This window comes from Cryptococcus neoformans, chromosome 12, assembly GCF_000149385.1.
Source record: "Cryptococcus neoformans var. neoformans B-3501A chromosome 12, whole genome shotgun sequence".
NCBI classification, from domain to species: Eukaryota; Fungi; Basidiomycota; class Tremellomycetes; order Tremellales; family Cryptococcaceae; genus Cryptococcus; species Cryptococcus deneoformans.
Genome location: NC_009188.1, coordinates 387,382 through 414,665, shown reverse-complemented (window position 1 = coordinate 414,665; position 27,284 = coordinate 387,382). Strand labels below are relative to the sequence as shown.

At 47.7% G+C, this 27,284-nt stretch overlaps 9 protein-coding genes across 9 annotated transcripts; 5 read left to right on the top strand and 4 right to left on the bottom strand.

The window, feature by feature from the left end:
- Positions 1-1,679: 1,679 nt before the first annotated feature.
- Positions 1,680-4,328, top strand: CNBL1350 (hypothetical protein; the record flags this gene model as incomplete). The annotated part of the gene is made up of 16 exons (XM_767427.1): positions 1,680-1,976; positions 2,030-2,060; positions 2,168-2,298; positions 2,349-2,355; positions 2,403-2,434; positions 2,493-2,792; positions 2,852-2,868; positions 2,920-2,942; positions 2,993-3,081; positions 3,137-3,331; positions 3,407-3,449; positions 3,496-3,551; positions 3,602-3,759; positions 3,816-4,032; positions 4,092-4,215; positions 4,282-4,328. The coding sequence occupies 16 exons, from the start codon at positions 1,680-1,682 to the stop codon at positions 4,326-4,328; spliced, it is 1,767 nt and encodes a 588-aa protein (XP_772520.1).
- Positions 4,329-4,625: 297 nt separating this feature from the next.
- On the bottom strand, positions 4,626-8,567 carry CNBL1340 (hypothetical protein; the record flags this gene model as incomplete). The annotated part of the gene is made up of 19 exons (XM_767426.1): positions 4,626-4,681; positions 4,733-5,109; positions 5,177-5,508; positions 5,569-5,785; positions 5,844-5,935; positions 6,005-6,075; positions 6,126-6,394; positions 6,447-6,563; positions 6,619-6,743; positions 6,809-6,864; positions 6,926-7,310; positions 7,358-7,373; positions 7,424-7,634; positions 7,685-7,835; positions 7,887-7,909; positions 7,977-7,982; positions 8,043-8,070; positions 8,129-8,148; positions 8,282-8,567. The coding sequence occupies 19 exons, from the start codon at positions 8,565-8,567 to the stop codon at positions 4,626-4,628; spliced, it is 2,838 nt and encodes a 945-aa protein (XP_772519.1).
- A 1,425-nt stretch (positions 8,568-9,992) lies between these two features.
- Positions 9,993-11,309, bottom strand: CNBL1330 (hypothetical protein; the record flags this gene model as incomplete). Its single annotated transcript, XM_767425.1, has 6 exons — positions 9,993-10,193; positions 10,314-10,496; positions 10,566-10,604; positions 10,668-10,823; positions 10,885-11,049; positions 11,109-11,309. The coding sequence occupies 6 exons, from the start codon at positions 11,307-11,309 to the stop codon at positions 9,993-9,995; spliced, it is 945 nt and encodes a 314-aa protein (XP_772518.1).
- Positions 11,310-11,455: 146 nt separating this feature from the next.
- CNBL1320 (hypothetical protein) lies at positions 11,456-13,859 on the top strand (the record flags this gene model as incomplete). Its single annotated transcript, XM_767424.1, has 14 exons — positions 11,456-11,604; positions 11,659-11,684; positions 11,743-11,856; positions 11,908-11,937; positions 11,993-12,008; positions 12,058-12,309; positions 12,361-12,380; positions 12,433-12,550; positions 12,603-12,686; positions 12,735-12,840; positions 12,897-13,345; positions 13,399-13,444; positions 13,502-13,672; positions 13,728-13,859. 14 exons carry the CDS (start codon positions 11,456-11,458, stop codon positions 13,857-13,859), a joined length of 1,713 nt encoding a protein of 570 aa, XP_772517.1.
- Positions 13,860-14,941: 1,082 nt separating this feature from the next.
- CNBL1310 (hypothetical protein) lies at positions 14,942-16,040 on the bottom strand (the record flags this gene model as incomplete). The annotated part of the gene is made up of 7 exons (XM_767423.1): positions 14,942-15,212; positions 15,266-15,324; positions 15,376-15,681; positions 15,733-15,758; positions 15,813-15,828; positions 15,879-15,932; positions 15,960-16,040. 7 exons carry the CDS (start codon positions 16,038-16,040, stop codon positions 14,942-14,944), a joined length of 813 nt encoding a protein of 270 aa, XP_772516.1.
- A 176-nt stretch (positions 16,041-16,216) lies between these two features.
- Positions 16,217-19,464, top strand: CNBL1300 (hypothetical protein; the record flags this gene model as incomplete). Its single annotated transcript, XM_767422.1, has 11 exons — positions 16,217-17,322; positions 17,376-17,590; positions 17,640-17,752; positions 17,805-17,894; positions 17,960-18,242; positions 18,306-18,417; positions 18,496-18,564; positions 18,624-18,723; positions 18,781-18,943; positions 19,006-19,242; positions 19,334-19,464. The coding sequence occupies 11 exons, from the start codon at positions 16,217-16,219 to the stop codon at positions 19,462-19,464; spliced, it is 2,619 nt and encodes an 872-aa protein (XP_772515.1).
- A 1,560-nt stretch (positions 19,465-21,024) lies between these two features.
- CNBL1290 (hypothetical protein) lies at positions 21,025-21,974 on the top strand (the record flags this gene model as incomplete). The annotated part of the gene is made up of 3 exons (XM_767421.1): positions 21,025-21,337; positions 21,388-21,720; positions 21,775-21,974. 3 exons carry the CDS (start codon positions 21,025-21,027, stop codon positions 21,972-21,974), a joined length of 846 nt encoding a protein of 281 aa, XP_772514.1.
- A 105-nt stretch (positions 21,975-22,079) lies between these two features.
- On the bottom strand, positions 22,080-24,396 carry CNBL1280 (hypothetical protein; the record flags this gene model as incomplete). The annotated part of the gene is made up of 14 exons (XM_767420.1): positions 22,080-22,260; positions 22,305-22,351; positions 22,406-22,460; positions 22,510-22,671; positions 22,723-22,787; positions 22,836-22,907; positions 22,947-23,117; positions 23,173-23,226; positions 23,280-23,334; positions 23,386-23,452; positions 23,500-23,573; positions 23,618-23,851; positions 23,903-24,338; positions 24,390-24,396. The coding sequence occupies 14 exons, from the start codon at positions 24,394-24,396 to the stop codon at positions 22,080-22,082; spliced, it is 1,680 nt and encodes a 559-aa protein (XP_772513.1).
- Positions 24,397-24,728: 332 nt separating this feature from the next.
- On the top strand, positions 24,729-27,190 carry CNBL1270 (hypothetical protein; the record flags this gene model as incomplete). Its single annotated transcript, XM_767419.1, has 5 exons — positions 24,729-25,418; positions 25,472-25,595; positions 25,648-26,078; positions 26,133-26,512; positions 26,566-27,190. 5 exons carry the CDS (start codon positions 24,729-24,731, stop codon positions 27,188-27,190), a joined length of 2,250 nt encoding a protein of 749 aa, XP_772512.1.
- Positions 27,191-27,284: the final 94 nt, after the last annotated feature.

Below are 27,284 nucleotides of genomic sequence, written 5' to 3'. Positions count from 1 at the left end.
ACCTAGACCTCCCATACCCATCATGTATGGGATTCCCAGCCCACCCGCATAGTAGGGACTCATCATCTTATACATTTACACATCAGCCAAATATTGGAGGATAGGTCAGACGCACTGCTCCGTGGTATCCGTACATGGTTTGTAAAGGTGACCAATACCCTCCCCACATCTATTGATGAACGGTCAATTGGGTAAGTGTGTGGCCACGCCTTGATCTGTTAGTCAGAGATTTCAAGCAACAGAAAAAAGTATGATTGGTATTGCTTTGCCTTAAAGTCTGGTTAGATATCAAGATGAAACATCGCCACCTAAGTGGTGGCGAAAGATCATGTTGCCCGGCCTTTTTATTGTCTGCGAGCTGCAAAGGCAACAAGATGCATACGTTTTTGAAAACAAAGGAAAAAAGCTGTAGAAAAGGAATCGAGAAGATCGGCAATGTAAGAGCAAGTACTCACAATGTCCCAAGATTCGTTGTAAGGTCTAAAGTTGACAAAGGAGCAATCAGTTTGTCAGTCGTTGCGACTGAGTCAAGCAGTGAGTGTCAGTAGGTAACGGGGGATTGTTGTGAATGGAAGTCAAGGAAGGACAGTGGAAACGAAGACTTGCTGAAATGCCTTCTCGAGATCATGGAGAGTGCGGACAGCACAAAAAAAGATCGCGATACTTTCGCTGCGTGCACACGACGAACACGCCTGAATTAGTGCTGCACCATTCGGCTGTGATTCTCAATAAACGGGGCTCCTCTGAGGGGCCCCAAGAAGCAAAGATGACCCCACGCCCAGGTTACACCAACACATTTTTGCAGATTTTGCAAGTTCACAAATCAAGTACCGAATATCGAATGGCGAATAGAATTTGCGGCGGTTCAAAATGATGATGATGGCTGTCGTCGCTTTTTGGTACTTGGCACTTTTGACTTTCGGATTTTGAAAGTAGTTTGGAAGTTGAAAGAGGATTACGTCTTGACTTCTGGATTCCCCTTTCTCGCCTGGACTCCCCAATCATCCCCATAATAAAAGTTGTTATTTCAAGCGGAACAAAGATGTGGAGAGGGTGAGCAAGAGCGGAAACCGGCCGCTCGTAACTAACGGTCTTGGCCAATTGAATTTGGAATTTTTCGTCGAATTTCGGCAACGGTCAGGGAAAGCGGCAAAGGCAGGCGCAACAGCCGCAGGCCCCCCCAAGTCGCGAGGTGGAAGAAGGGAGGAGGTGGGGAAGTATGGGCAGAAGAGCCTGGCAGGAGATGCATGCATGTATGGTATATGGCAGGGCGCCTGGCTTGGAGGAGTGCTGAGTGGCACAAGGCTGAGGTAGACAGTGAAGGGAGAATGCGTGGGAGAAGGAAAATGAAGTCAGGGGATGAGGAATGGTGGGAAACACGTCATGGGTGAGGGAGGAGATTCGTTGCGCTCCGAAATATCTGCAGTGGAGGGGCTTCTTCCACTTCTTTTTTCTCCCTGCTTCCTTCTGCCTTTGCTCTCCCCCGCCAATACACACTGCAGTGAGTTCCCCCTCCCGTGTGGAACCTGCCCCCCTTCCTTTCCCAGGCACCGCACGTGGCCACGGCTCACACCCTCCTTTGTCCCAGCGCCATTCATTACACTTAACATCCACGTGAGTATTCCGTTTCCGCCATCCCCTGCGAGTATTCCGTTCCCCATCCCCCGCTGACAAACACAATGGCCGCCACCCTCCGCCAGCGCACAGCCATGTCCGAGACCCCCGACCAGCTCGCAACCCGCGTCCAGAACCTTAGCACGGCGCCTACAACCACCCAGAGGACCGGCTCTGGCTCTGCCGTTTTGGAGAACGGTACAAACATTGGCTCCGCCGCTGGCCGCAAGGCCTCGATCCCTGCTCAGGTAGACCCCGAGAGAATCATCAGCACCAGTGGCAGTGGCCGAACCAGCAGGCGAGGCAGTGGTTTGGTGATGACTCCAGGAGGCGTTCAGACTGTATACCACACCAGGACAAATGTATGTCACAAGCACCGAGACGCGCAATGGATCTGACCCGAATGTCGCTGTAGGAGGATATCGAATTCCCTCATGCTGGGAAGAGTGAGTTGATAACCGAGGATGGGCGTTTTAGCCCAGTCGCCTAATCATTATCTGCAGAGACTATGGCCGATCTCTTGAGGAAGTACGAAAGTCTTTTTACCCGTAAGCCGATGTTCCACCGCCGAGACTAGACTGCAAACCTGAGATCCTTGCAGTGACTCCCCAGAGGATGAGGATGATCGTCCATGCCATTGAAGAGACTCTTGATAACGGGTTGCAGAAGAATGGACAAGTTGTGGTGAGTCTTGTGATTCTTCCAACTAGACTTTCCAAGCTGATCCCCTGTAGCCTATGAGTGAGTCACAGTCACACATCGCTTGTGTCTATCCATGCTGAATGTAGTTACTTTTCCAGTTCCTACTTATGTGTTTGGCGTATGTTCAATTTTCTCGGTGTGTTCACATCTTTACTGATATACCTCACTGTGCATAGTGGCCTACCGGTAACGAAGTCGGGGATTTCCTCGCTCTCGACCTTGGTGGTACCAATCTTCGAGTCTGTCTCGTTACTCTTCTAGGCAGTGGAAAGTTTGAAGTCACTCAGACCAAGTACCGATTGACCGAGGAACAGAAGCAAGGCGAGGGACAAGCTCTGTGCGTGCCTTGCCATTTCATCCACTGCATTCCTAACACGAAGAACAGTCTGGACTTTTGCGCAGAGTGTTTAAACAGCTTCATCCGCGATACCCTCGGCCGCACTGAAAAAGACGGTATCCTCCCCCTTGGTTTCACTGTAAGTTGACTGTTACACCTTCCGTAAACAATGAAAATTGACCGCCGGAACCCAATCAGTTCTCCTACCCTTGCTCGTACGTGCGCAGCTGTAGTAATAATATTGTGAAGCTCATCTTTTGAAACAGTCAAGACCGAATTGATCACGGTGGTAAGTAACCATTTTTTACGCCTGAATGACTTCTTATCATCACGGTACAGTTCTTATCCGTTGGACCAAGGGATTCGGTGCTCCCAACATTGAAGGATACGATGTCGCCGCCATGTTCAAGGACAGTCTCAAGCGTATGGTGCGTTGATCCCTCTTGAACTTTGTTATTCTTCTAATGCAGACGCCCTTTATAGGACGTCCCCGCGGAACTCACTGCTCTCATCAATGACACTACCGGTACTCTTATCGCCTCCAACTACGTTGACCCCCACACCAAGATCGCTGTCATCTTCGGAACCGGCTGTAACGCTGCCTACATGGAGACCGCCGGCAGCATCCCCAAGATCGACTACGTCGGATTGCCCGAGGAACAGGGAATGGCTATCAACGTGAGTAATCCAGCGTCTTTTTTTCTGCATATGAGCTCTGGGCAGAGGAGCTGATTAAGAGACGGATGTTGACAGTGTGAATGGGGAGCGTTCGACTCTTTCGACCACCAACACCTTCGTGAGTTTCCTTCCCCAATATCCAGCTATTGCTAACAACATTCAAGCCCGAACCAAGTACGACATTATCATTGATGAATCTTCCAACAAGCCAGGAGAGCAGGTGAGCAACCTTTTCGTGATTGATTATATTTTGACTGACCTATTCTGCAGTCCTTTGAGAAGATGATTGCTGGTCTTTACCTTGGTGAAATCTTCCGTCTCGTTCTCTGCGAGCTCATCGATTCTGGTGACCTTTTCTTGGGTCAGAACACCTACAAGCTCGAAAAGGCCTATGCTTTCGACACCGCTTTCTTGTCTCTCATGGAAGCGTAAGTGCAATTCAAACTGCAATTTGCCTTTTTTTTTGCTAAAGTCACGTCATAAGCGATGTTACCGAAGAGCTTTTGACCATCATCGGTGTCTTTGCTCACTTCTTCGGCCTTGAAACTACCCTTGAAGAGCGTCAGTTCTTTAAAAAGCTTGCTGTGTTGGTCGGCACCCGATCTGCTAGGCTTTCTGCGTGTGGTATCGCCGCCATTGTTAGCAAGAAGGGGTACCTCGAAGAAGGATGTGCCGTTGGCGCCGATGGAAGTTTGTACAACGTATGTTTATGCCTACACAGCCTTTCTATATATTGGATAAGGCTAATAAAAGTGCCAAGAAATACCCCAACTTTGCGGACCGAGTTCATGAGGCGCTTACGGACATTTTCGGTGAAAGCGGCAAGAAGATTGTCACCCACCATGCTGAGGATGGTTCAGGTGTCGGTAGCGCAATCATTGCCGGTGCGTCTCTCCAGTATCGTCGTGATTGAGGCAAAAAACTAATTTTGCATCTTCTTTTTTTTCCAGCAATGACCAAGGCCAGGAAGGACTCTGGATTCTTTGTCGAATACTAATTTCCTCTTACGGTATTTCTACGTGTCGGTCGGTTGCTGTGTACCAGATAAAAATTTCGAACGGAAACGTGGCCAAAACTTTTCATTAGAGGGTTTTAAACAAAGATGTATGAATGAATATTTAATTGCTTCTACGATGCTAAAGGTCGTGACTGCATTCTCATGTCTCTATAAACTATAATTATAACTTCATGACCGGCTGCTACATGCGTCTAATCTCAGATCAAATCAGGGATCCCGGAATAAGAAGAAAATATAAAGGCATATATTGGGAAATACCATATACACTTGTTCCAATTAAGCGTGGCCGCTTTGTGAGGGACCCGACATTCCGCCTGTCGTACCCAAAATTCCTAAAGCTTCTAGTTAGCAAACTGTCCCATTGCAATGAATAGCGACCTTACCATCAATCAAGGTGTTCCAATACTCGTCGCTATTCTCCACTCCGGAATCAAGTCCCGCTCTCCCGTTTCCTACGCCGACCCCATTTCCTTCTACGGCAAGCATCCCGAACTGATTTGGATAGGTAAACTCGCCCGTTAAATGATGCCCCATAAAGTTATTCCCGCCTTCTTCCATAATGGCCTGACCACCATAACCAGCAAAAGCGGGATTAGGTGTGAGGGCAGGACCACCTGGAAGGCCAATCGGGGTCATTGCACCTGACATGGTAGGAAGGGGAAGATAACCCATACCAGACGTGTCGAGAACTGGAAGGGGCCCGCCACTGGACGAGCCGCCAACAGCAAGAGAGGTATTAGCATTAATCCAATGGTCAAGACTGAAAAAAAAAAAAAAAAAACATGTCAGCTCAAGCAATTGGGAAAAGATGGAAGATCATTACGCACAGCTTCTGTGAGTGGTCGTCTTCATGACTACCTGTTGAGGCAGGACTTTGGTTTATTCCTCCATGATGCACAGGTGCAAATGACACTCCAGGAGGGGGACCCCAAGCCCGAGGTGGAAGCATCATCTTGTGTTGCATTACACCTGACCCTCCGGGGTTTGGGGTATCCTCTGGCTGGACGCCCCTTGGGTATGCGTTGGAATGTGTTGATGAATCGTTGCTCTGTCGAAGGGCTAACAGCAAAGCAGCACTATCTTTGTCATGCGCAGCCGGCTCGCCCGGACCGAATGAATCCTCAAATATCTTTGCAGCTCGCCTGGACAAAGTTTGGATCTATTTGAGATATTGTCAGCCAGCTTTTCCATTGGAAGTGTACGAAAAAAAAAAACAGACGATTTGAACTTCTTTCCTTGTGGTGGCATCCTTGGTCGCGACTTCATGCCAAGGATTGTCCTCCAAGAAGGTAGTCAATATTTTTCTCATCTGGTCCGAATCTGGTCCTCTAGGGTCGATGATCGCGCTTATTCCCGCGATCATGGCGCTATTGAACATTTTGAATTGACCAGTGATGGCAAATAATTTGAACTCGGGGACACGTTCAAAATCTTGTCTGCGGATTCAAGGTCAGACGGTAAAACAGAATGAAGAATGAGTTGAATCAAGCAAACCTGATTTGGAAGTCAAGCTTAGCAGCCTCAAAGCATGCTGTTCGGGAGGCTGCATAGCGGTTACTGGATAACTTGCGTAGCAACCACGGGCGCTAAAAAGGAAAAAAAAAGAAATTAGTGATGAATACGGTGGATGGCTAAATTGCGTCATTCGTGCTTACATGCAAAATAATAGTTGTGACCAGTACTTCCGTCAAGAGCATAAACCGATGAACCGGTAACCAAAAATGAACTGTTTTAGTCATTTAGCGTACTCCCCAATAACAGCTAGATTGACCTTACCACTATCTAAGCTTTTATCTGGATCGTGCATTCGGAAATGAGGAGGCAACTGCTCAACAAAGAGATCTAGCTCCTGTTGCAGCTTCTCCACGTCTGAATACTGCGCAGGTTCGTTGAGCTTTTGAAAATGATGCACAATTTTGCCAATGACAACAGCAAGCTTCTTGCGTAAGATAAGGAAAAGGGCAGGTGTAGGTTCGTGGAAAGGCTTGGCTGGTGGTAAACCGAGAGCGGGGTCATAGTCGGTAAGGTCGATGTTGGATGGAGTTCTTTTCATGCATCAGATCAGTAAACGGCTTTAGCAACCGAAGCGAGGCTTACTGAGTATCGGTATAACTGTCAGAGATGCTCGGCGGCCGTCCCAAAACCAGACTGTACTGCTTATCTGCATGATACAGATAGCTCCACAGTCGTCTTCGGTACTCTGTTTGAAACGGACTGTAAACATGCTCGTCAGTCACGAACAGTCTAAGATCACGCCTCGGAAGCTTACTCTAATCCAAGTTTAGAACCATCACGATGTAAACCAATAGCCTGCGCCGTACGTAAAGAAGCGCCCAGCTGAGACCAGCACTCTGTAAGACGGCGGTCGTGGATTAGTACCAAATACATGGCACTCTGCATTTGAAATCAGGAAACATCGCGAGGAAATTAATTGTAGTATTCACCAGTAAACGACTGACGACTAGCTCCAGGCTTTCGGATTGAACAGCAGTAGCTATCAGGATGCTACGCCGGGCTGCGAGAACCGGATCAGACTTGCTTGTCAAAATCCTTTTACAAGAGGCTCGTTGACTCACAACTCCAATACATCCGTAAACTTGACAGTCGTCTTGTTTGCTCATTTCCCGCCCATTTTTCAGGTGCCTGCCGGACAGCCAATGCAAGCACAATAAAAACAAGAGGCAGCGCTCTGACATTTGATGGATCCAAAGCGGTAGACTTGTTATAAAGATCCTCGTAGGACGCTCTAAACATCCTTTCGTCGATAGGATATCGTATGAAGTTGAGTTTGGCAAAGAACCAGTCAATTATTCTGTCGGCAAAAGGCTTCGGCGGAAGTTCCTGAACGAGTTCTGCAATCTTGTGTGGGCTGACACCGCAGTCAGTAATCAAACGTTGAAGGTTTTCAGCAGGCGTTCCATGAATATCCAACTTCATCTTGACCTTTTCGTTGAGCTCCATCTGCAAGATGTTAGTACATGTTCCACTTGCCAAGCACGATTTCGTACGTTTTCAGGAAGGCCACTGCGTATATGATAAGCGACGTAATGCGGTGTAATGACAGTAAAACTAACCCATCAATCTCTCCCAGCCACCCCTTCCCAACCTTTGCCAGATTATCATCATCAGAACTGCCACCTCTCTCCAGATGAGCTGTTTCCTGGGGATCAAGATGGTATGTGGAACCTGCCCGAGATGGACCTGGAACACTACCATGGGTCATAAGATTATGGGGAGAAGCGGGGGTGGATGGGGCCGATTGTAAGTGTTTCTGAAAGGGCAACGCTGCTTTCCGAAATGAGACAGGGTTATGGAAAGGATATTTGGCTACGTACAAGAAATCCAGTCGCGGATGGCATCGTAATGTGTGATCCCACCTGTATGTCTCACGACAACAGATAAGACAGCTTCGATGCTTTCTAGTCTGGCCGCCGTCTGTGGATCTGGCCCATTGACGTTATTATTTGCTTGAGGGTTATAGGGAACCTAAGTTAAGGCTTAGCCTTCGATTTGACATCATGTGATTATTCAGCTTACGCATAACTCGGGGACTTTCCGGGCTGGAAAGGAAAAAATGATCAGCGTTTCAATTCTTTTCCTCATTCTTGTGATCATCTCGGGACCTACCAACACCTGTTATACGAGGAAAATAATGTCAGCGAATCAAAACAGACGAAGATGGATGGCACTCACAGTGCTGACAAGGAAATTCGCGGTTACACTGAATGGAACAAACAAGACTGGTCAGTCGTCATCGATTTTTCACATCCTATACGCACTTTCTGCTTTCTCTTAGCACCTTCAACGGAACTGTTAGCCGCGATACAATTTCAAGTTGTAGATAAAAAAAAGACCGTGCCCAAGTATATATATATATATATATAATATATTCCGTTTGGTCCGAGCGGGTTTCTTAAAAGATACTAACTCACATTGAGCACAACTCAAACTGACCCTCTTCTTCTTCTGAGGTTGTTGTTGACCATGGTCTCCTTGCGCGCTGTCAACACTGAATTTTCGTTCTGGCGGACCGCCCGCTTGGCTTTCTGGCGGGAAAGGGCGCTTCATGGGTGTTGGCGGTTGCGAAAAGGGGAAATTGGGGGCGATGGGGGAGGGTGAAGCGTGTGTAAGGTTTGAGGGTGTGATTGGTGTCTGGGATGCTGTCCTTGCCAATGGCGATGGTTTTGAAGTGTAAGGAGAATGGCCAACTGAGGCCATGCTTTTTTGCTTGTGGTTGGTGAAAACAAAAAGAAGAACAAAATGGCTGTCGAGGTAAGTTTCGTGGTCTGCGGGCGAGTCACTTATCTGATAAAACTATCACAGGGTTTTTGGCCAAATCAAGCGGGCCAAAGGGCCGTCGAATCACCGATAGTTTGGACCTGAATTCCTAGAAAAATCGTAAAAATTATCCCACATTTTAAGGGGAGGACCTTACCGGCGTATATGCTTCTCTGCGCCAGTAATGCACATATTTTCCGTGTACTTCCCCTTCCCATAAGGAGACATCTTCACAAATCTTCTCCCTGTGCAGCATACGGTTCCTTCTATGCGGTTGAGGTTTTTGGGCAGAGCCCTCGTTTCACAGCTCGTACAATTCGTTTATGCGAGAATTAAATTCGCAGTTTGGCTCGGTGGCGGGCCTGGCCGCCCCCTGTGATTTTAGGGCCAGAAAACAATCTCCGGTTTATTCCGAGGTCTTCCGAATAACTTTGTCCCTCATCATCATCATCATCATGCATCATCTCTATTATGAACGTCGTCCCTATAAGCCTGAAAGTCCATACGCAGCATCCGAACTCTTGACTTGGGTCAGGTGACCTCCAGAGCACCGTAAGTTGGTCGCGCTGCATGTTTCATGTTGCACCCAGCCTTTACATAATCTAGGGCTACATACTACAAGTAGACCCGGTTGATCTGAAGGAGATACCCAATGAATATCCGAACATCGTTATTAATGAACCAGTCGCACGGATCTGCACCGCGTGCACCCGGGCCGTACTCTTCACATCTCAGGGCAACAGCGCAAGCCCACAAAACAATCTGATAATTACATTCGGCCGAAAATGCCTCTCGCTTGTTCTTCTTGATGCTCTCTGTCAACAAAATCAATAACCTTGTCATATCAGATAAAATTATTTCCCGAACTTCGCTCTCACATATCCCAATTGTCTGGTAACCTCGTGATTCATTAAACTATAATAATCTTTTTGTCCTCTGCCTTTCCGCCCTATTTAAGGTAGTAACAGCAACAACCATATAAATCCCATAAGCCATAAATTCGATCGATGACTGATGCCGATCTCTGAACTTTGACCTACAATCTCCCCGTAAACAATGAAAGCGACGTGTTGGAGCTGGAAGGAAGAGGTGGAGCGCCCTGGTCCATCATCGTTGCTGTTTGACTGGCTGTTGTTGCTCCTCAATCCCTTCAAGCTGTTAACGAGTCGTTATATGATGTTATTGGCGATTTATTGAGCTCCAAAGCTCAGTGGCGATGTACGATATATGAGATATAAGATATACCAATTGATCTATTGCATAAAACTGCGATGACATATGACAAGAGCCCCCCCTCGGTGGAAACAGAACAACACTTCCTTTTGTCATGGGAACGACTTTATATAACCATAACTGATGACTTGTCTAATCTCTCCTCAAAGCGTCCAATCGTCGTTGCAAGTCTGCTTCTTCGGAACTCATACCAGAGCCAGCCCCTACTCCCCCATTTCCAACATTTGTTGGACCGCCAGCAGCTGCTGATGAAGGTAAACCTTCTGCAACGGCCACTCGAGAAGCTTGCAATGGTTCCGGAACAAGCGGAGAAGCAGTGGGTGCAGATATAAGCTGTTTTAAGTAAAAAATAATTAAAAAATACAAATGTTAGCGTTGTCCAGTCGATCGGTTCAAAGCGCAGCACCCTGAGCCTGAAATCCGAAATAGCGGGTAAATAATGAAGTCACTTACCGATTCGTTCATGTTCATGCCAATTTCATCCAGCACCTCTTTGAGAATTTTGTCGCTTTCTACTTCTTCACCTTCACCTTCCTCCTCATCCTCCATTGCATCATCAACCGCATCGGACATCATTTCTTCCTTCATATCCATAGTTGAAGATTCACGTTCGAAATCGTTCATGATCTTCTGGATCTAAATAGTACCAAGTGTCAGAATTAATTAGCATGCCGCAGAAGCAAAGAGGAAGTATTTGACACCTACTTGCGGCAGATTCAAACTCCTATTCATTTGCCCCATCGCCTGTACAAGCAATTAGCCCTGTCTCATTTTCCTTCTGCAAGTGATATATGAAATTTTGCTTACCCTGGTAGCACCTTTCATCGCCGTAGCCATTTGCTCGTTACTCCTCAGTGTCTGCATACGTAATGACACCGCTTGCAGCTGCACCCTCATCTGCGTAAACTTTTGGATATACCTTCGTGTTCGCACGAGGTCTTTAGCAAGAATTTTGCAGGCATTCTGGATCACCATACCGCTTGATCAGCTTTCGCTTTGACTTTGGTGGGACGCCCACACGCACCATGTTCCCAGCTTTCGCATTTCGTTTAATGTCCGCCATTGTCTTCTTCTCCTGAGCCTCCAGTTTCCCCTTTTCTCTCTCCAGCTCTCGTTGCGCTTTCTGAAGGGACCTTTGATGTTGTCTCAGCCGTTCTGCTGGAGTCATAGACCGACCAAATAAGGTGTCCTGGCGGGGTTATCAGCATGTAAACGCATTGTGGATTGACTCTGGAGTCTCGGACTCACAAGGATGTTCATGGTGGATGCTGAGTGCAAGATAGAAATGCTCTTGGACAGGATAAACAATGACAGATCAGGTGCTATGGGTCGAGAACGGATAAAAGTGAGAGATGGATGGATGCACGATAAGATGTCGGAAGGATAGCCGTCATCGTGGCCGGCAACAACTAAAGGGGGAGCTGCGGAACCAAATGCACCTGACGACATTTGCTGACGGCGGCGTCCGCTGGGATCAACGCGCTACTCCGGATGTCTGTTTTCGGCACATGGTGAATATATAGCAGCATTCATCTACTCATACATAATTTAATCACTTCACCTCATTTCCCACCCGGCATCCATCCCGTACCCCAATGCGCTTACCACGCCTGCTCTCCGTAACTTTCTCCCTCTCAGCTCTCCTTACAACAGCTACAGCGACAATCACAGACCTAGATGATGACTTTCAACTCCGGGAGCTCACAGAGGACAATTTCAAGAGCAGTGTCTCTCAAGGAGTATGGTAAGTAAACGTGCAGTTAGATTCTCTAAGGCAGCCGGCTAATGATATATATAGGCTGGTTGAGCACTTTTCCCCCAAATGTCAGTTGATGATCAGCCGTTGCGACGACAACCTTTTCACTGATACTGCGTAATCCAGGCGCACATTGTAGAGCATTCGCCCCAACTTGGACACAGTTAGCTAGGGATAAACGGCATCTGGAGCGTCTAACGGGCTTTCATATGGCCCAAATCAACTGTCTTGCTCAGGGCGGTAAGTAAATACATGCCTTCTCCGTACGCCTTGCCTTATGTATGTTATCAGATCTGTGCAACAGTAATGGTATCAAGTTCTGTAAGTTCTTCGTGTTGTAGTATGTCCTTGTAAACTGAAGGCAGTGGAATCGTAGACCCGCAGATTATAATGTAAGAGATGTGTGTTTTGCCGGGAATCATCTCTGATCCATTACTACAGGTACACCGACGGCAAGCCTTCTCCGCATTACACGGGCGATCGTTCTTACGAGGAGCTTTCGAAATACATTGACGAGCACGCGCATACATATGCCGAAACAATCCTGGACCCCGCCGTTCAGTCGCAGGAAGCCTTGGTCATCGGCCCAGCCAATTCAGAGGGCAAAGTACAAGAGGTGGATGAACGAGGTTTAGAAGCGTTGAAGGCAGAAGGACCTGTCCTCGTAGAGTATTTTGCTCCGTGGTGTGGGCAGTAAGTTTGCTTTGATTTTTTATCTACAGGTTACTGATCCATCGCCACCAGTTGTAAAGCTTTGAGACCGAGTAAGCTTGACGACATCATAAAGCACGAAAGCTTTTCCTGACTGTTGTTTAGCATACGAGCAATTGGCGCTGGAGCTACAAGGACAATTAAACGTCGCGGCCGTAAATTGCGATGATCATCGTGCTTTATGTGTCAATTCTGGCATCAAGGCTTACCCTACTATCCGACTGTGAGTTGAATATCGATATTTTCGTGAACGACGGCTGAATATAGCTGTGTAGGCTGCATCATGGCACGTCCGCGGAATACTCTGGAGCTAGATCACTCGCGAAGCTCAAGGAATTTTCTCAAAGGGCTGAGAAGCCGTAAGTAGAATGTCATAAATATATACTAGCATATCTGAGTCTCTCTAGGGCCAGCTTGACGAGTATCAAGGCAGGCGATTTCGATAAGATTGTCAGCGCCAATGAGGCATTTTTTTTATATCTTCAGACTTTTGACACAACCGTAGCCGAAGTCGTGAGTTGATTTAGTCTAATAGACGTGAGTTTGTCAACTTAGCGCATTTCCCTCAGGACTCTGTAAAGAAAGCTTTTGAGCCTTTACTTGGTACCGTTCCCGCCTACACTTCCGCCGACGTTGCCTTATACCAGCGACTCCATGTCGTCAATCCACCTACATCTACCCTCTTTGCGTTTTCATCATACTCAACTCGACCAGTCGGTACTATGGGTCTTCCAGCCTCCCCCAACGACCTGCGCAAATTCATCAACCTCCATCGATTCCCTACCCTCGTCCGGTTGGACGCCTCAAACTTTCAAAGTTTGATGCGGAGCGATACTCGGGCGATTGTGGTGCTTGCCGGTGTTCACAAAGGGGAAGAAGGGAAGAAGGAAAGGGATAAGTTTGCTGATGTTGCAAGGGCTTGGAAGAGGGGCGGAAGGAGGTTTGAGCAGCCTGTGTGGTTTGTATGGGTTGAGGGGGAGACCAGTAGATGGGCCAATTGGTTGAAGAGGTTCTATGGGTATGTTCGTGCAAATAGTCTTTCGAGGGTGCAACTGACAAAGTTCGGAACAGGATCAAGAAGAGAGACCTTCCCGGCGTCGTCGTAATTGATACTCCTGTGTGTCTTAGCCTATCCGTTTAATGAAGGCAGCAACTACTGACCTTTTTAACGAAGCTTGAGGAATACTATGACACAACTATCGAAGGCACCAAGATTGAGTTTGAGGGATCTAGTATCTTTTCGGTGCTCGAAGGATTTTACCAGCATTTCCTCCGACCAAAAAGGATTGAATCGACTCTTGAATGGGGTTCCAGGAGCGCGTCAGAGACGTTGATCAGTGTCGGGGTGAGCTTCGCTGGTCAATTTTCCAGCATAAACGATGGGACTGACGGTTAAACAGGAAAGTGCTGTCGAACACCCTTTCTTGTTCCTTACAGTCCTGGTAGGAACTGTTGCTCTGTTTGTTTATCTGCTGCAAAAGTGCCTGGTGAAAGATCCGAAAGATGGGTACTCGCCATCGAGGCTTGATTGATAGTTGTCGAGTGAAAATCATGTTACTGTGGTCAAGAGTACCGTCAATGATCATTTGTCTTCTTGTCGTTAGATAGCCTTTTATACTCAAGTATAGTGTATACCCTGCATATTATCCGTGATGATACCTGTAACGGCTCGCCTCCTGTAGTAAAACGATGGTTGAATTTTGGCTTGACGCGTTTGTCCTTTTGTAGCATGTTCGCGTCGGCTGTCATGACGACCGTCGTCCGCTTTTGAGTTTTTTTTATTCTGTTCGTTTTAATCCATATACCTCATCATTACTACTTTCACTCTTCATTCCTTTTACCGAGCGCACCAAACCTTCTGTGCTTACAAAATTCCGCCCACATGCCAACCCTTGACCCACCCTCTCTTACACCTCTGTTCAACTTGCCCCCATCCGCTCCGCAAATACCAAAATTCATCTCCTACCTTGCCACTTCCTCCACACCGTCCACGCCGGATATCAAATCCTACCCGGACGCGATCTATCACAACTACTATGACCTAGGCTTGAGTCTATGTTTCTTACCAGAAAAGGGGTTAGATTCGGTGGATATCTTCAATTGCGATCCCAACCCACCGGCCCTCAAACCAGGGAGGACGGTGACTGTGTACGCGCCTCCACCAGAGGTGACTATCCATTTTACATCTACCACCCTGACGCTTCCCCCTCGGGATCCTAAATTCAAATCGACAGAACCGCCGGAAAGCATAGCGAGACCGCCTTTCATTACGTTTACGCCTACCACGACAGGTAGGCAATTGGTCAGTTGTCTCGGGGAACCGAGCCGGAAAGGGTCAGGAGGATGGACCGGAGTGTGGTTAGAATGGAAAAGAGTTGAATTTAAAGTGGATGGAGAAGGGAACAAGGGAGAGATTGGTGTCATGGTCGAGCTGAGAGATCCGGGAGCAGCAGAAATGACAGAAGAGGTGATGAAGAAGGGTATGGGAGGTGTATGGGAAAGAGCAGCCAAATGGGAATGGAAAAGTCTAAAGTTGTTCAAGCCAGAGTGAGGATCAAGAGGGATAAGGAGGCATATTATCGTTATAGTCATGCATATTCTACATTTACTTCTTCTAGGCAAGAGTCTCAATGACGCCCTTCAATGCTTGCTCTCCCAGAATCTCGAATCCCTTTTCCTTTGTGACTTGCGCAAGTTGAACATTGCTCTCGTCGAGCTTCTCCTCCATGACCTGCTTGAGCACCTTCAACGCCAAAGATTGCGCTTCGGCGAGGGTCATTTGCTTGTGATAAGCATCTTGGAGACCTTGTTGGGCGGCTTCGGAACCGGAGCCGATAGCCTTGGCTTCATAGCGGACAAATGTACCGGAGGGGTCGGTGTGGTAGCTAAGGGAAGGGGGTCAGTATGCTGCCAGCAGGGATATTTGGGGCAGACCAACAGTTGAGGACCCTTCTCATCTATACCGGCAATAAGAAGCGCAACACCAAACGGTCGAGACTATGGAAAGTTAAAAAGTCTGGTTCAGAATATGGAAAGAATAGTGCTTACCATCAACGCATCATCGTCCTCCACACTTTCACCAAACCTCAGCGCCAAATCGCAAACCGCCTGGGTACAGCTCTCCACACCAATGGGCTCGTCGTAGGTGAACGCGTGCATCTGGCTTGTGACTCGAGCGTGCTCAACCATTGTTCGGGCGTCGGCTGTGAGACCTGACATGGCACAACCGATGTGAGAGTCGATTTCCATGATTTTTTCGATGGAGGAGGATTCGAGGAGGGGAGAGGGGACACGTTTCTCAACGGCGAGCACGGTGCCGTGGGGAGTGGTGATACCAACTGTTGTGGAACCAAGCTAAGATTATGGATTAGAAATGAATGTTGGAAAGACTCGAGGCATATTTACCTTGATCGCTTCCATAGCATACTCGACTAATAGTTGAGTCAGCATTCTCTGCTAGTTGTCCCACGCCGTTTATAGCGCACCTTGGAATAATCGACCCTGCATGAAGCGTCAGTGACGGAAAGATGACGAACTGTGGACGAACTCACTTCTGGGGAGAAGGTGTTGACACCCCGGTCGTACTCTGATCTGGGAGCCGTTAGCTGTGTCTGGTCAGCGTGTGTGCTTACCTTGTCATAAACATCTTGGGCTGTGATAGAGAAAAGTGAGCGTATATAGAGTCTGTTGCATAAAGAGGCTTCGTTGGACATGACAGACGCTGTCGCGTTGACCCAGAAAGAAATCTTACGTAAAATGCAGGTGTCCGGATCGGTCTATTTATTTGTTGATCATCATCATTCATGTTCTTTGTTTGGCGCCGGCCGCCGCATCAGTCACTTCCATCTCACCCTATAATTCTCCCTCTCCCCGTACTCCCGCCATACAGATGCGGCCGCCGACTGTCTCGCATTCTGACATCCTGCATACAGCCGGCACCACCAAACACAAGCAAAGGAATCCCGACAACAGCAACGACTCGGGCTCGGACGCTTCAATCCAAGCACTCGAACACCCACCGGTTGTACGCGGGAGAAAGGATGCTCCTATAATCATAGACGACTCGGACAGCGAACAAGATGCCCGTCGGCCAGCGAAGAGAGTGAGACGGGAAGACGCCCATCCAACGATCCCTCGTCCGTCTGCGAGACAAGCACCGCCGCCGCATCGCAACGTCTCTTCGCACGCTCAGGCGCACAGAGTGCACGGATCTCCTTCAACTGCTGGTCCATCGGAAGTTTTTTCAGCTGAACGACCTGCACAGCCCGTCGCTGGTCCGCCTAAAAGGCGTTTAGCTGACCAACCTGAACAACCTGTCGCTGGTCCATCCCGGTTGTATGCATCAACAACAGTTTTGAGCCCACCTTCAATTCGCAGAACGAAGAGCCACGACGGAAAGGTCCACGAGAGCCCTGCTAAAACTCCCCGCGACAAACGGGCTAAACGGGCTGGTTCCCGTGCTCCAGTGCTATCTGAGACTGTACCGTCCGCACACACCCCTAGGTCGTTTTCCGGCCCCAGCCAGTATGCTGCACCGGCTAGTTCCCCTGCGCCTCATGGGCTACCTCCCGTAGAGTATTTAGACGACGAAGAAGAATTGCTCGCTCCACCGAATCATACTCCTGCCCCCACTTCATTTCCTGCTGCTCCGGTTGTGTTACCACCATTAGACCCAGCACATTCCGATGTCATCCTTCGCAATGTGCTCGAAATCCTCCCAGACCTCGAGCCGGAATGGGCTTCAGCGGAGATTGCCAAATACCACGCTTCAGGCCATACCGACAGGCTTGCAGAGGCCATCGTTGATCGTGCGCTAGAGCTAAAGGGAGGATATCCGAAAATGATTGAAAAGGCAAAAGAGAAAAAAAAGGAAGAAAAACCGGACGATGGCTACAAGTTGAATACATATAGGCATGCTCAACGGAGCGGACCGCAGTACTATGCTTTGGCTACCCAATACCTTGAAGCCGAATTTTCTCTAATACCCACTACATAGTAAGTCATTAGATCCACGTTTGCAGGGACCGACTTTGACCGTGCAGAAAAAGTATCCGTTCGACATTTGTCAAAACTTGTGGGAGTCTTTTCACTCCAGCGTATTATCGCCTACTTGCAGACAGCCAATCAAACCCTAAACCCTATATTGAGCTTCAAAAACCTCGAAAATCAAAAGGAATTTCCCTAATGTCGGGTGTCCGTCTCGCGGGTGATGGAGGAGAAATGGAATTTGAGAGAGAACTGGCATGGCTGGAGGAAAGACTCGGTGAGCATTTCCTTCCAGGATCAAAGGGACCGTCTGACGACGTCTATAGCCAAGGAAAACGCAGAAAAGGAGGAAGCAGACAGAAAGCAAAAGATCATTGATGAGGCTGTCGCCAATGGGCATGGGATAGAGTGCGGATGTTGTTTCGGCGATGAGATCTTGGTGCGTATCAAAGTAAGCCGCACCACGCATCACACGTCTAATCTGACTTTAGGAAAACATGTTCCAATGCGCAGAAGGTCATCTCTTCTGCAAAGAGTGCACCATGAGGAATGCGGAGACGAAACTCGGCGAGCAACAAATCGTAAGATACATCTACCCTATCCATTCCATTCCACTGGTCCAGGGCTAACGTCTCATGCTACGCAGACCATCACCTGCATGGATCTTTCCGGCTGTGAAGCTCCTTTCCCCGAATCTGAACTTGGCCGTGCTCTTTCCGATAAAACTTTCAGCTTGTACCACCGCCTCAAACAAGCTAAAGAATTAGAACTTGCCGCAATCGAGGGTCTCGAAAGCTGTCCCAGTTGCCCTTATTCTGCCATTATTGAGAATCCGGATGAGAAGCTGTTTAGGTGTATGAACGAGATTTGCGGGCAAGTCACATGTAGGAAATGCAGGAGAAAGGAACATATCCCCAAAACTTGTGAAGGTGAATCCGACCTCATCTATCTTAAATTGTTGGGAGGATTGCGGTGACTGACTGAAGCGTTAGAGATGGACAAGGAACGAAATCTTGACCGCCGACATGCAGTAGAGGATGCCATGTCTACAGCTCTTATCCGAAATTGCCCCAAGTGTACAAAACCATTCATCAAAGATTCAGGGTAAGTCGAATGTTTCTTTTGATTGAAGAAAAAAAAAGGAAAAAGAAAAAAAAGCATAGAGCTAACCTTGACCAACAGATGTAACAAAATTGTTTGCACGACTTGCAGGACCATGTCATGTTACATCTGTCGTAAAATCATTAAAGGGTGAGTGAAACGCAATTCAAAATCGGTTCAAGCATATGTAACTGACGTTCATCATCAAGCTATGAACATTTTGATCGTCAACGTCCCAATTATAATGCGGCTCCGGACAAAGGAAAATGTCGTCTGTGGGATTCTGATGCCAACCCGGATGAGGAAGCTGTGAGTATATTCTTTTCCCCTAATCGTTTAGTATTCAATTTAATTTCTTTCACACAGATCAGAGCAGCGAGAGACGCAGCGGCGGCAGAAGTAATGGCTGCAGCAGCAGCCGAAGGCGATCAAGTCAATGCAGAAGAACTCAATGTTGACATGCCTGAAGCTCGCCCCGGCCATTCTGCCATCGGGAACCGTCACTTAGCAATACCGGCCAATATACCCGGTAAGCCTTTGCCTTTGCCTTTGCTATAAACGCCTCGCACATTGCTGACCAGCTATCATCAGAAGCGAATCGTTTAGCTGCGCTCTTGCCTAATGATGTCGATATCCAACCTATACTGCAGCTTGACGCAAGACTGAGACAGTTGCGTCAGGAGCGGGCAGACCGAGCCAACCAAATTCCGGCCGCTCAGCAGCATGCTAACGTTGCTTTGAACAATTATAATGGACATATCAGACAACACGAGGAAAACATCGCTCGGATGATCAACGCTGCCTTGGCTCGTGCTCGTCCTGGTGCGCGTAAGTCAATGTTCCATTCCCTGTTGACTTTTTTTTCGCTTGTCTAACCCGTATCGTGCCTTTATCACACCATTGCCTCTAGCAGCTATAGTACCACCCGCAGGCCCCGAGTTCAGGCCGGCAGTCCCGGTTATACCAGCAAGAGCTGCAGCTGATCCAGCTGCAAGAATTATCGCACCTTTGCCGGCGAGAGCGGCAAGAAGAGGTGGAGGTAGAAGATGATCTTATAAAAAATTAAGTCGCTCTAGATTAAAAAAGAGTCATACTGTTGTAGATCTACTATACGTAACGTGATTTTAGCATTTTTTCTTCTAGGTATTCACGCTATGTTCATTATCATTGTTTGGCATGCATATCATGTACATTGAATCTTGACGCTAATAGCTTAATCTCCCCCATTTGAGTGTTGCGATAGTAGAGCCTTGTTGATAATGGTCAGCTGCAGCATAAATATCATATGATGAGAAAATCATGAAGCACTCACTTTTCGAAATCTTGCACCCACTCCGCAAAGTCTCTTCTTAGCCCCGGTAGCCTTTCCTTGGGCATCTCAAACTGCAAGCATTCTCCTACCAGTTCAGAGAACCGAGCAAAGTGCCTGTAATGTGCCGAAGGAAGACAACCATCCAACAGGTTGGAGGCATGATAGAGCAACCAGAATGACCAGCTGTCTGCCGTGCAACGTTGCCTATTCTCGACGAAGTTGGGCGGTCGAGAACCAAAACAGGAGGGAATAGAAGCACCGCATGCCGCGGTGGCCCTCCCAAGGTCTTCCCACTTCTTCTTCGGAATGACAAAAACGTCCTGCTCCATCCCTTTGACATCACCGCCAAAGAGACTGACCAGAGTCTGCAAAACGTTCTCGAAGATGAGGTGCATGAAGTCGGTAGGAAAGGATAAGGTGGATTCTATAGCTGGAAGCTTATAGAATATCGACGCACCTTTATACCATACTCGGGAGGGAGCGGTTACGATCAATCTGCTCTGCGAGATGAAAGAATCATGCGACCGAAGAGGAAAGAGAATGGGTCGTAGTCGATTTTTTCGGGATGTATATGGGATGGGGAAAGAGGTGAATAAAAGGTCCTGGAGGTCTCCTGGCAGAAGACCCGCACACAACACTTCTTCCACATGGACTCTCATTTCAGGGGGGAGATTGAGGTTGAATAAAATGATTGGCCATGTGGTGGATGAAACGCCGTCGAATGGCGAAAATCCATCGGTCGACATCGACAACGTATGCAAGAGCATATGTACCTGAAGGACACAGACATGGAGACAGCTGGATTATCACGGTAGTAAAGCCTTATTGATGATGGTCAGCTGCAGTATGAATATTATACAACGAATGAGAAAATCATGAAGCACTTACTTTTCGAAATCTTGCACCCACTCCACAAAGTCTCTTGTTAGCCGCGGTAACCTATCCCTGGGCATCTCAAGCTACAAGCATCCTCGCACCAGTTCAAAGAACCGAATGAGGTGCTTGTAGTGTGCCGAATGAAGGCAATCATCCAGCAAGATGAGGGCCAGAAAGAGCAACCAGGTGGCCCTACGTACGTATGTAGGTTTCTTTTTACGTACTTTATATGCAGTCAGTAGACTGGTGGTGGAACACTTGACTTGCCTCCACCTCGTTCCTGACGGTATTGTCCGCTTGTTGAGATTTTGCTGCAGCAGCTTCAAGTCGCCCGCCGCACTGTAACAAGGACTAAACGCATTTTGTCACCTTGCTCAGTTATTTTATCTACCAGATTTTCTAACATAGTTCATTCAAACGATATGTCTGTACCCTCTCTCAAGTCGGCACTTAAAAAGCCCACAAAGTCTTTCGACACTCCCCCCGCTGGACCCTCAAAACTGTCTGTCGCAGCAGCTGTCCCAGAGAAGTCCAAGGCCAAGGCCAAACAAAGTGTTTCGATCGCCGAAAAGCCTCAGCGTTTACGCGGCCCTGATCTTGAGAGTGAAAGTGAAGGGAATGCGAGTGGATTCGAGGATGAGAGTGCGTCCGAGGTTGAAGTGGACGAAGATGAGGAGATGAACACCGATGAGGAGATTGAGAAGGCCAAGGAGGGCAAGCCCAAGAAGTCAACAAGTGAGCGTTATGATCATTTATGAAGTGAATCTTAACTAATTCTCGGTTAGAACGAAAGAAGGCACCCACAACTGCCGCCGATTTTGGCGCCACTCTTACATCTCTTTTGGCTGACCCGCTCACCAAATCGAACAAAAAAGCCAAGACTGCTGATTCCACCAAAAAAGCTGCTGCTGCCCCCATTCTCGCACTCTCAGCACACAAGCTACCAACTAAGGCTTCTGTATCTTTAGAAGCCAAAGCAAAAAGACAACTCAAGGCCGAAAAGGAAGAGAAGGAGGACAGGGCAAGAGTGCAGAATGTCTTGGAAGGTTGGAGTGGTGATGGCGTCGTTGGTGGGCAAGAATTTGAGAGAAATTTGAGGAAGACCGCTCAGAAAGGCGGTAAGTACTATGATTGATCTTCAGCCATGGTGATATGCTAACCAGTCTTCACAGTGGTTAAGCTTTTCAACGCTATCCTCGTGGCTTCCAAGAACGCCGAAGCTGCTCAGACTACTCTATCCGAAAAGGCCAGACTCAAGCCCGAAGCGGCCAAGAAGAAGGAGAAGGACAACATCCTAGGCCGAGGTGGAAAGGAGGATGTGTTGACCAAGGAAAGCTTCTTGGAGATGGTCAGAAAGGGAAGCAGCAAGTAATTCGTCAGCCTAATGTGTATTTTGATGTGTACAATGCATAGATGTGTACAAACATGACGGCGCACTTTGTGACTTTCACTATCGCTAGCCATAGATGTGATTTCATCAAAATCCCATGTTCTTGACGATGTAATTGATCAACCTTTCGACGTCAGGAAGAGGCTGCCTATCTCCCTCTCTATCACCGCTACCATTACTGCCAACATGGTCGCTCGACCAAGATGAAGCAATTATAATCTCAATTTCAGCTTTGCGATGAAGATGCAGCATGTGGCTCAGCTCCCGCCTGGTGTTGAAGTCAGTATTGTCAAGAAGCATACACCGACTTACTTCCACTCAACAGGCAGTGTCTGGTGATCTCTGAGCATGCTCATAGCCTGTTGTGATGGGTTTGTCAGTTGTTGAGTTTCTTTTACACATTTAGTATATACCATTTGAATATCCGATTGCTCTAGAGGTATGAGATGGTCGTAACTGATGTGGAGACTTTATCATGTAAATTGATCGCCACGTCTTCGCGAAAGACCTTACATACTCGCTCCAGTGGGAAGCCCTCAGTCCCAGCCATTGCACTCTATCCCCCAGGGGTAGATCTCCGTAATCAGTCGAGTATGCGTTCGCTTTGGATCCATACATGTAAGTTGAGAGTATTTTGAGTCCATGTGGGTCCGCGTCCACCAAAGCGTACATCTTTACACTATACCGCACATCAGTTTTAGCGGCTCAGTCATCAGTGCAAAGCACTTGCCATGGAAATGTGTCAGCAATTAGGCGCAATATCTGGCGTGTAGCAAGGTCCGGAAAGCCTTTGCCCTATTAACGGGTCAGTAGGCAAACATTAAACATGCGGCATAAACTTACAGTAATGAGAACACCATGGCCAATCCTTTCATCTTGAAGAATACCAGCACCACAAAGACTCTGAAAAATTGCCTGACTTCATTAGCTCGTATGGCTTAGTAGAACGCTTACATCTTTTTCAACGATAAGTACCCAGTCAAGCCCGTTTGGTGCCTCAATAACGTCAATCTTCTCTGCAGGGTCGACAAGGTTAGCCCGGGTTGCCGAGAGGATTATTTCGTCTCCTGTACGATAACGAATGACGAGCGAAGATGAGGCGATAAGACCCTTTGCCGAAGCGCACTAATCATGCTTGTAAGGGCAATTGGAAGTCAATATTGTGACGGCAAAAACGAACGACATAGAAGTCCCTCCTTCTCAGCCCCGCCGTCGCTACCAGATCATCAACTATCTACAAGTTACGAATGAGCAAATACTCAAGGCAGGTGATCACCAGCAACAAACCTTGTCTACGACCGGCTGCCGCTCAAACAGTTGCTTGTCCCGATAATACACATCTCTGGCGAGGAGTTGGATACACTGGGAATTTTGCTCTTAATGATACACTCACCTCAGCGTAATGACATTTCTATCCAATATTGCCTCATACAAAGTTGAAGCAACACGCATAATGCAGGCTACATATGTCAACCGTGAAGCGTTGATTGTAAGGCATCACAGTTACTCATTCTCATTATGGAGCTCTGTCTGTCAGGACTTTGCAAAGGGCTATCAGGCAACATGATCGCTTGATAGGAGCTATTGCCAATGAGTTTATGGATATAGCACACAATGAATCTTACCCAGATTTCCTGTTCTTTAGCGATATTGTCACTCCAATTTTCCCCGTCTCTAAACACTGGTCTGTCTCTTTTTTTTGCTCGGCCTCGGCGGCGTAAATTTTTCGTCTTTTGAGCCCTTTTAACTCTTTTTTGTGAACCTTTGAGGTTTCATGCGAGAAAATTGTTCCCAACGAGGTTGAAATTTGTTCGAGGAAAGACAATACTATGGACTGGAGAAACTTTAGAGCATTTTCCCTATAAGGCGAACTTAAGTCTTGTTTTTGAAACGTTTGGGATCTAACACACCTTCCCTCATCAGAAACCTGGATTCCGTCCTCTATCAGACTCTCAGAATACGGCTCATCTATCACAAAGTCGTTCTCGTCATCGTCGCTGACTTCAAATTGCGTTTGTAATGATGCTGTTTGTGTTGCCGGATTACGCATTGCTTCTGTTCGACGTATCAATTGCTCAAATAGAGCTTCTTGCGCTTCTTCATTGCGGTCTTCGATATCATGGGTCGAAGCATCGCTATTAAGGTCGTCTGCTATTAAAGCCCAGACGAGGTCATCCTCATCACCAGAATCGTCATCTACCTGGATGGTATCTCGACCACTGTCTTCGGAGGAACCACTTAGGTCTATTCTATGACATGAGTTTTTTCCTTCCACGAGTAGAATATCTTTGTCTTCTTTGTCCATATGGTGAGCAGGTGAGCCAGAGTAGGAAGGAGAAGGAAGAGCTGAAAATGACTGATGAGTCGGAGAGCTTTGAGCTAAGGAAGGCATTGTACGAAGCATTCAACCCAGAAGGACAACCGATCGTAAACTCAAAGAAAGTGAGGAGTGATGCTCAATTTAAAAAACCTTGAAGGTGAATAGTAAAAAGACAAATGGCCGAGGTCATAAAGGGACGAAAGGCGGCTAGACTCGACGTCGGTATGCAGGACGCAGAACCAAACACCCATTCAAGCTACTTACGTAATACTTCGGAGCTTCGGAATTTTTCAAGGTGGCGGCTAGTCTGGCGGCTCTAACCGCCTCCACTTGGGCAAGTGGGCAAGAATTGAATTTTCGCAAGCGGACACCTTGAACAAGCTGTTCGACAACAACAGACATTAAGAGTATAAATCATGGGCAAGTCTACGAAAGCCTTCAAGAAGTTTGCCTCTTCGGGCAAACTCAAGGATACCATTCAAAAACGTCGCCAACATCAGCAAGCCAAGCGCAAGTCTGACGACATCAAAACCCAACGCGCTAAGCAGCGAGGTGCCGCTCACGACCCGGAGGACGAGTCTGAAGGTGAAGGTTCCGAAGGGGAGGACGAAGAGGATGAAAAGGAAGCCAAGAGAATTGGTAAACCTAATGCCGGAGGGAAAGCTGGTGGTGTCGCCAAGACTGTTGAAGATCTGTTTGGCGCCGGTGGACTTGACGTTGAGGACGATGAAGAATCGGAGCTGGAAGAGCTGGGATCAGAGGACGAGGATGAGGAAGATGACGGAGACGACGAAGAAGACGAGGGAGAAGGAGATCTTCTGGATGAAGAGGCCATGAAGAAGGCCATGAAGGATTTGGCGAAGAACGATCCTGAATTCTTCAAGTATCTTAAAGAAAACGACGAAGATTTGCTTGATTTTGGCCAGTCAAGCAAAGCAAACAAGGGAAAAGGAAAGCAAGATGAGGATGATGAGGATGACGAGGATGAGGAAATGGAAAGCGATGAGGACCTGCTTGAAGAAGACGAGGAGGAAGAGGAAGCCGAAAGGAAGAGGATCACGGTGACTTTGAAGATGCTTCGACAGTGGCAAGAAGGCATGCTCAGAGTGAGTTCATCTGCTATAGAGATTTGGTACAATCTAATCAGTACATACCATAGCAACACTCCATTAGATCACTTCGGAAAACTTTGATCGCCTTTAGAGCAGCAGCCCACATGAACGAAGACGACGGTGATCAAGGGAGTGGTTTGGACACTAAATACATTATTGACAGTGCTCAAGGTGAGTAATTTGTTCTTGTCATGCCAATGATTGGCTCCTAATAAAGTATTAGTCTTCAACAAAATCGTGGTTACTGCCCTTAAATTCACTCCTGTCGTCATCTCTCACCACTTCCCATATAAAACTCTGCCTAGCGGTAAAGTCAAGCTCCAGCCCCCCAAGAAAACCAACCAAACCCTCAACCGACTTATCCTCTCTCACTTCTCGACTCTGCTGCACCTCATCAAATCACTCCCCACGACTCCGTCTAGCGTTGCTTCTAAGAAGGACGAAGGTGCCAGTGGATTGCTGTTGACGGCTGTTGGCGAGAGTACAAAGTTGATCCCCTGGGTCCTTAGTGCGAGAAAACATTTGAGGGCATACCTCAAGGTACTCTTGGATCTCTGGAGCTCGGCTGGTGATGATGTTAGGATCGCTTCGTTCCTGGCGGTAAGGAAATTGTTCGTCGCTGGAGATGATGCGGTCAAGGATCTTTGTTTACGAGTGAGTTACATTATAATCATGCTATTCTAGACTTTGTGACTGATGATTTTGCAGAACATTTACCGATCGCTCCTTCCCCCTCTCCGTAATACCACTCCGCATACCCTTCCTTCTCTCAACCTCATGAAAAACACTGCCTCTGAGCTTTATCAACTCGCTCCCTCTCTTTCTTACCAGCATGCCTTCGGTTTCATCCGTATGCTTGCTGTGCATTTGCGTAATGTTGTGCGGTCAAGCACCACCGGCAAGGCAGGTGACAACCAGCAAGCCTTCAAGACTGTTTACAACTGGCAATATGTCCACTGTATCGATTTCTGGAGTCAGGTATTGGCTGGTGCGGCTAGCGTGGAGAACCAGAAGGCGAACGCGGGATTGGAAAGTCCTTTGAAGCCATTGGTCTATCCCCTTGTTCAGATTGCTTTGGGTGCTGTTCGGTAAGTCTCAAAAGCACGGTAGCGTATGAGTCGATAGTTAACGAAAAGTATAGACTCCTTCCTTCCTCGCGATACTTCCCTCTCCGATTCCACATCCTTCATTCTCTCCTCCGTATCATCAGTCGCACCGGCACTTACATTCCCCTCGCCCCCTTCCTTCTCGAGATCCTCGATTCTACCGAGTTCAGACGCGCCAACCCCAAGAAGGGTACTATCAAGCCTCTTGACTTTGAGTACATCATCCGTGCCCCTGCGGCTTATCCCAAGACTCGAGTCTTCCAGGAAGGCTTGGGTGAAGAGCTGGTGTTCCTTTTGGGAGAATACCATGCCGCTGTCTCAACGCAAATTGCCTTCCCCGAAATGGTTTTGCCTGTTATCTTGACCATCAAGAAGCACATCAAGAAGGGGTCTGCTGGTTCCCCCAAGGTTGTCTCTTCCCTCAAGGTCCTCGTTGAGAAACTCGAGGCTACCCGAACGTTCATCGAGAACAAGCGTCGGAACGTCTCTTTTGCTCCTAGGGATAGGGCGGAGGTCGACAGGTTTTTGGAGGGACAAGGGCCTGAAGTGACTCCCGTTGGAAACTGGATGAGATTGCAGAGGAAGATCAGGGATCAGAAGAGGTCAGAAGTAGAGAAGGCTTTGCGTGAGGAGCAGGACGAGGATGAGGACAGCGAGTAGATCGGCCCATGATGACAAGTAGTAGTAATGGGTTGCGGGGAATTTGTTGAAGAATTCAGGGCTATTTCCTCTAATTTCTCGATAGACTTTTCTA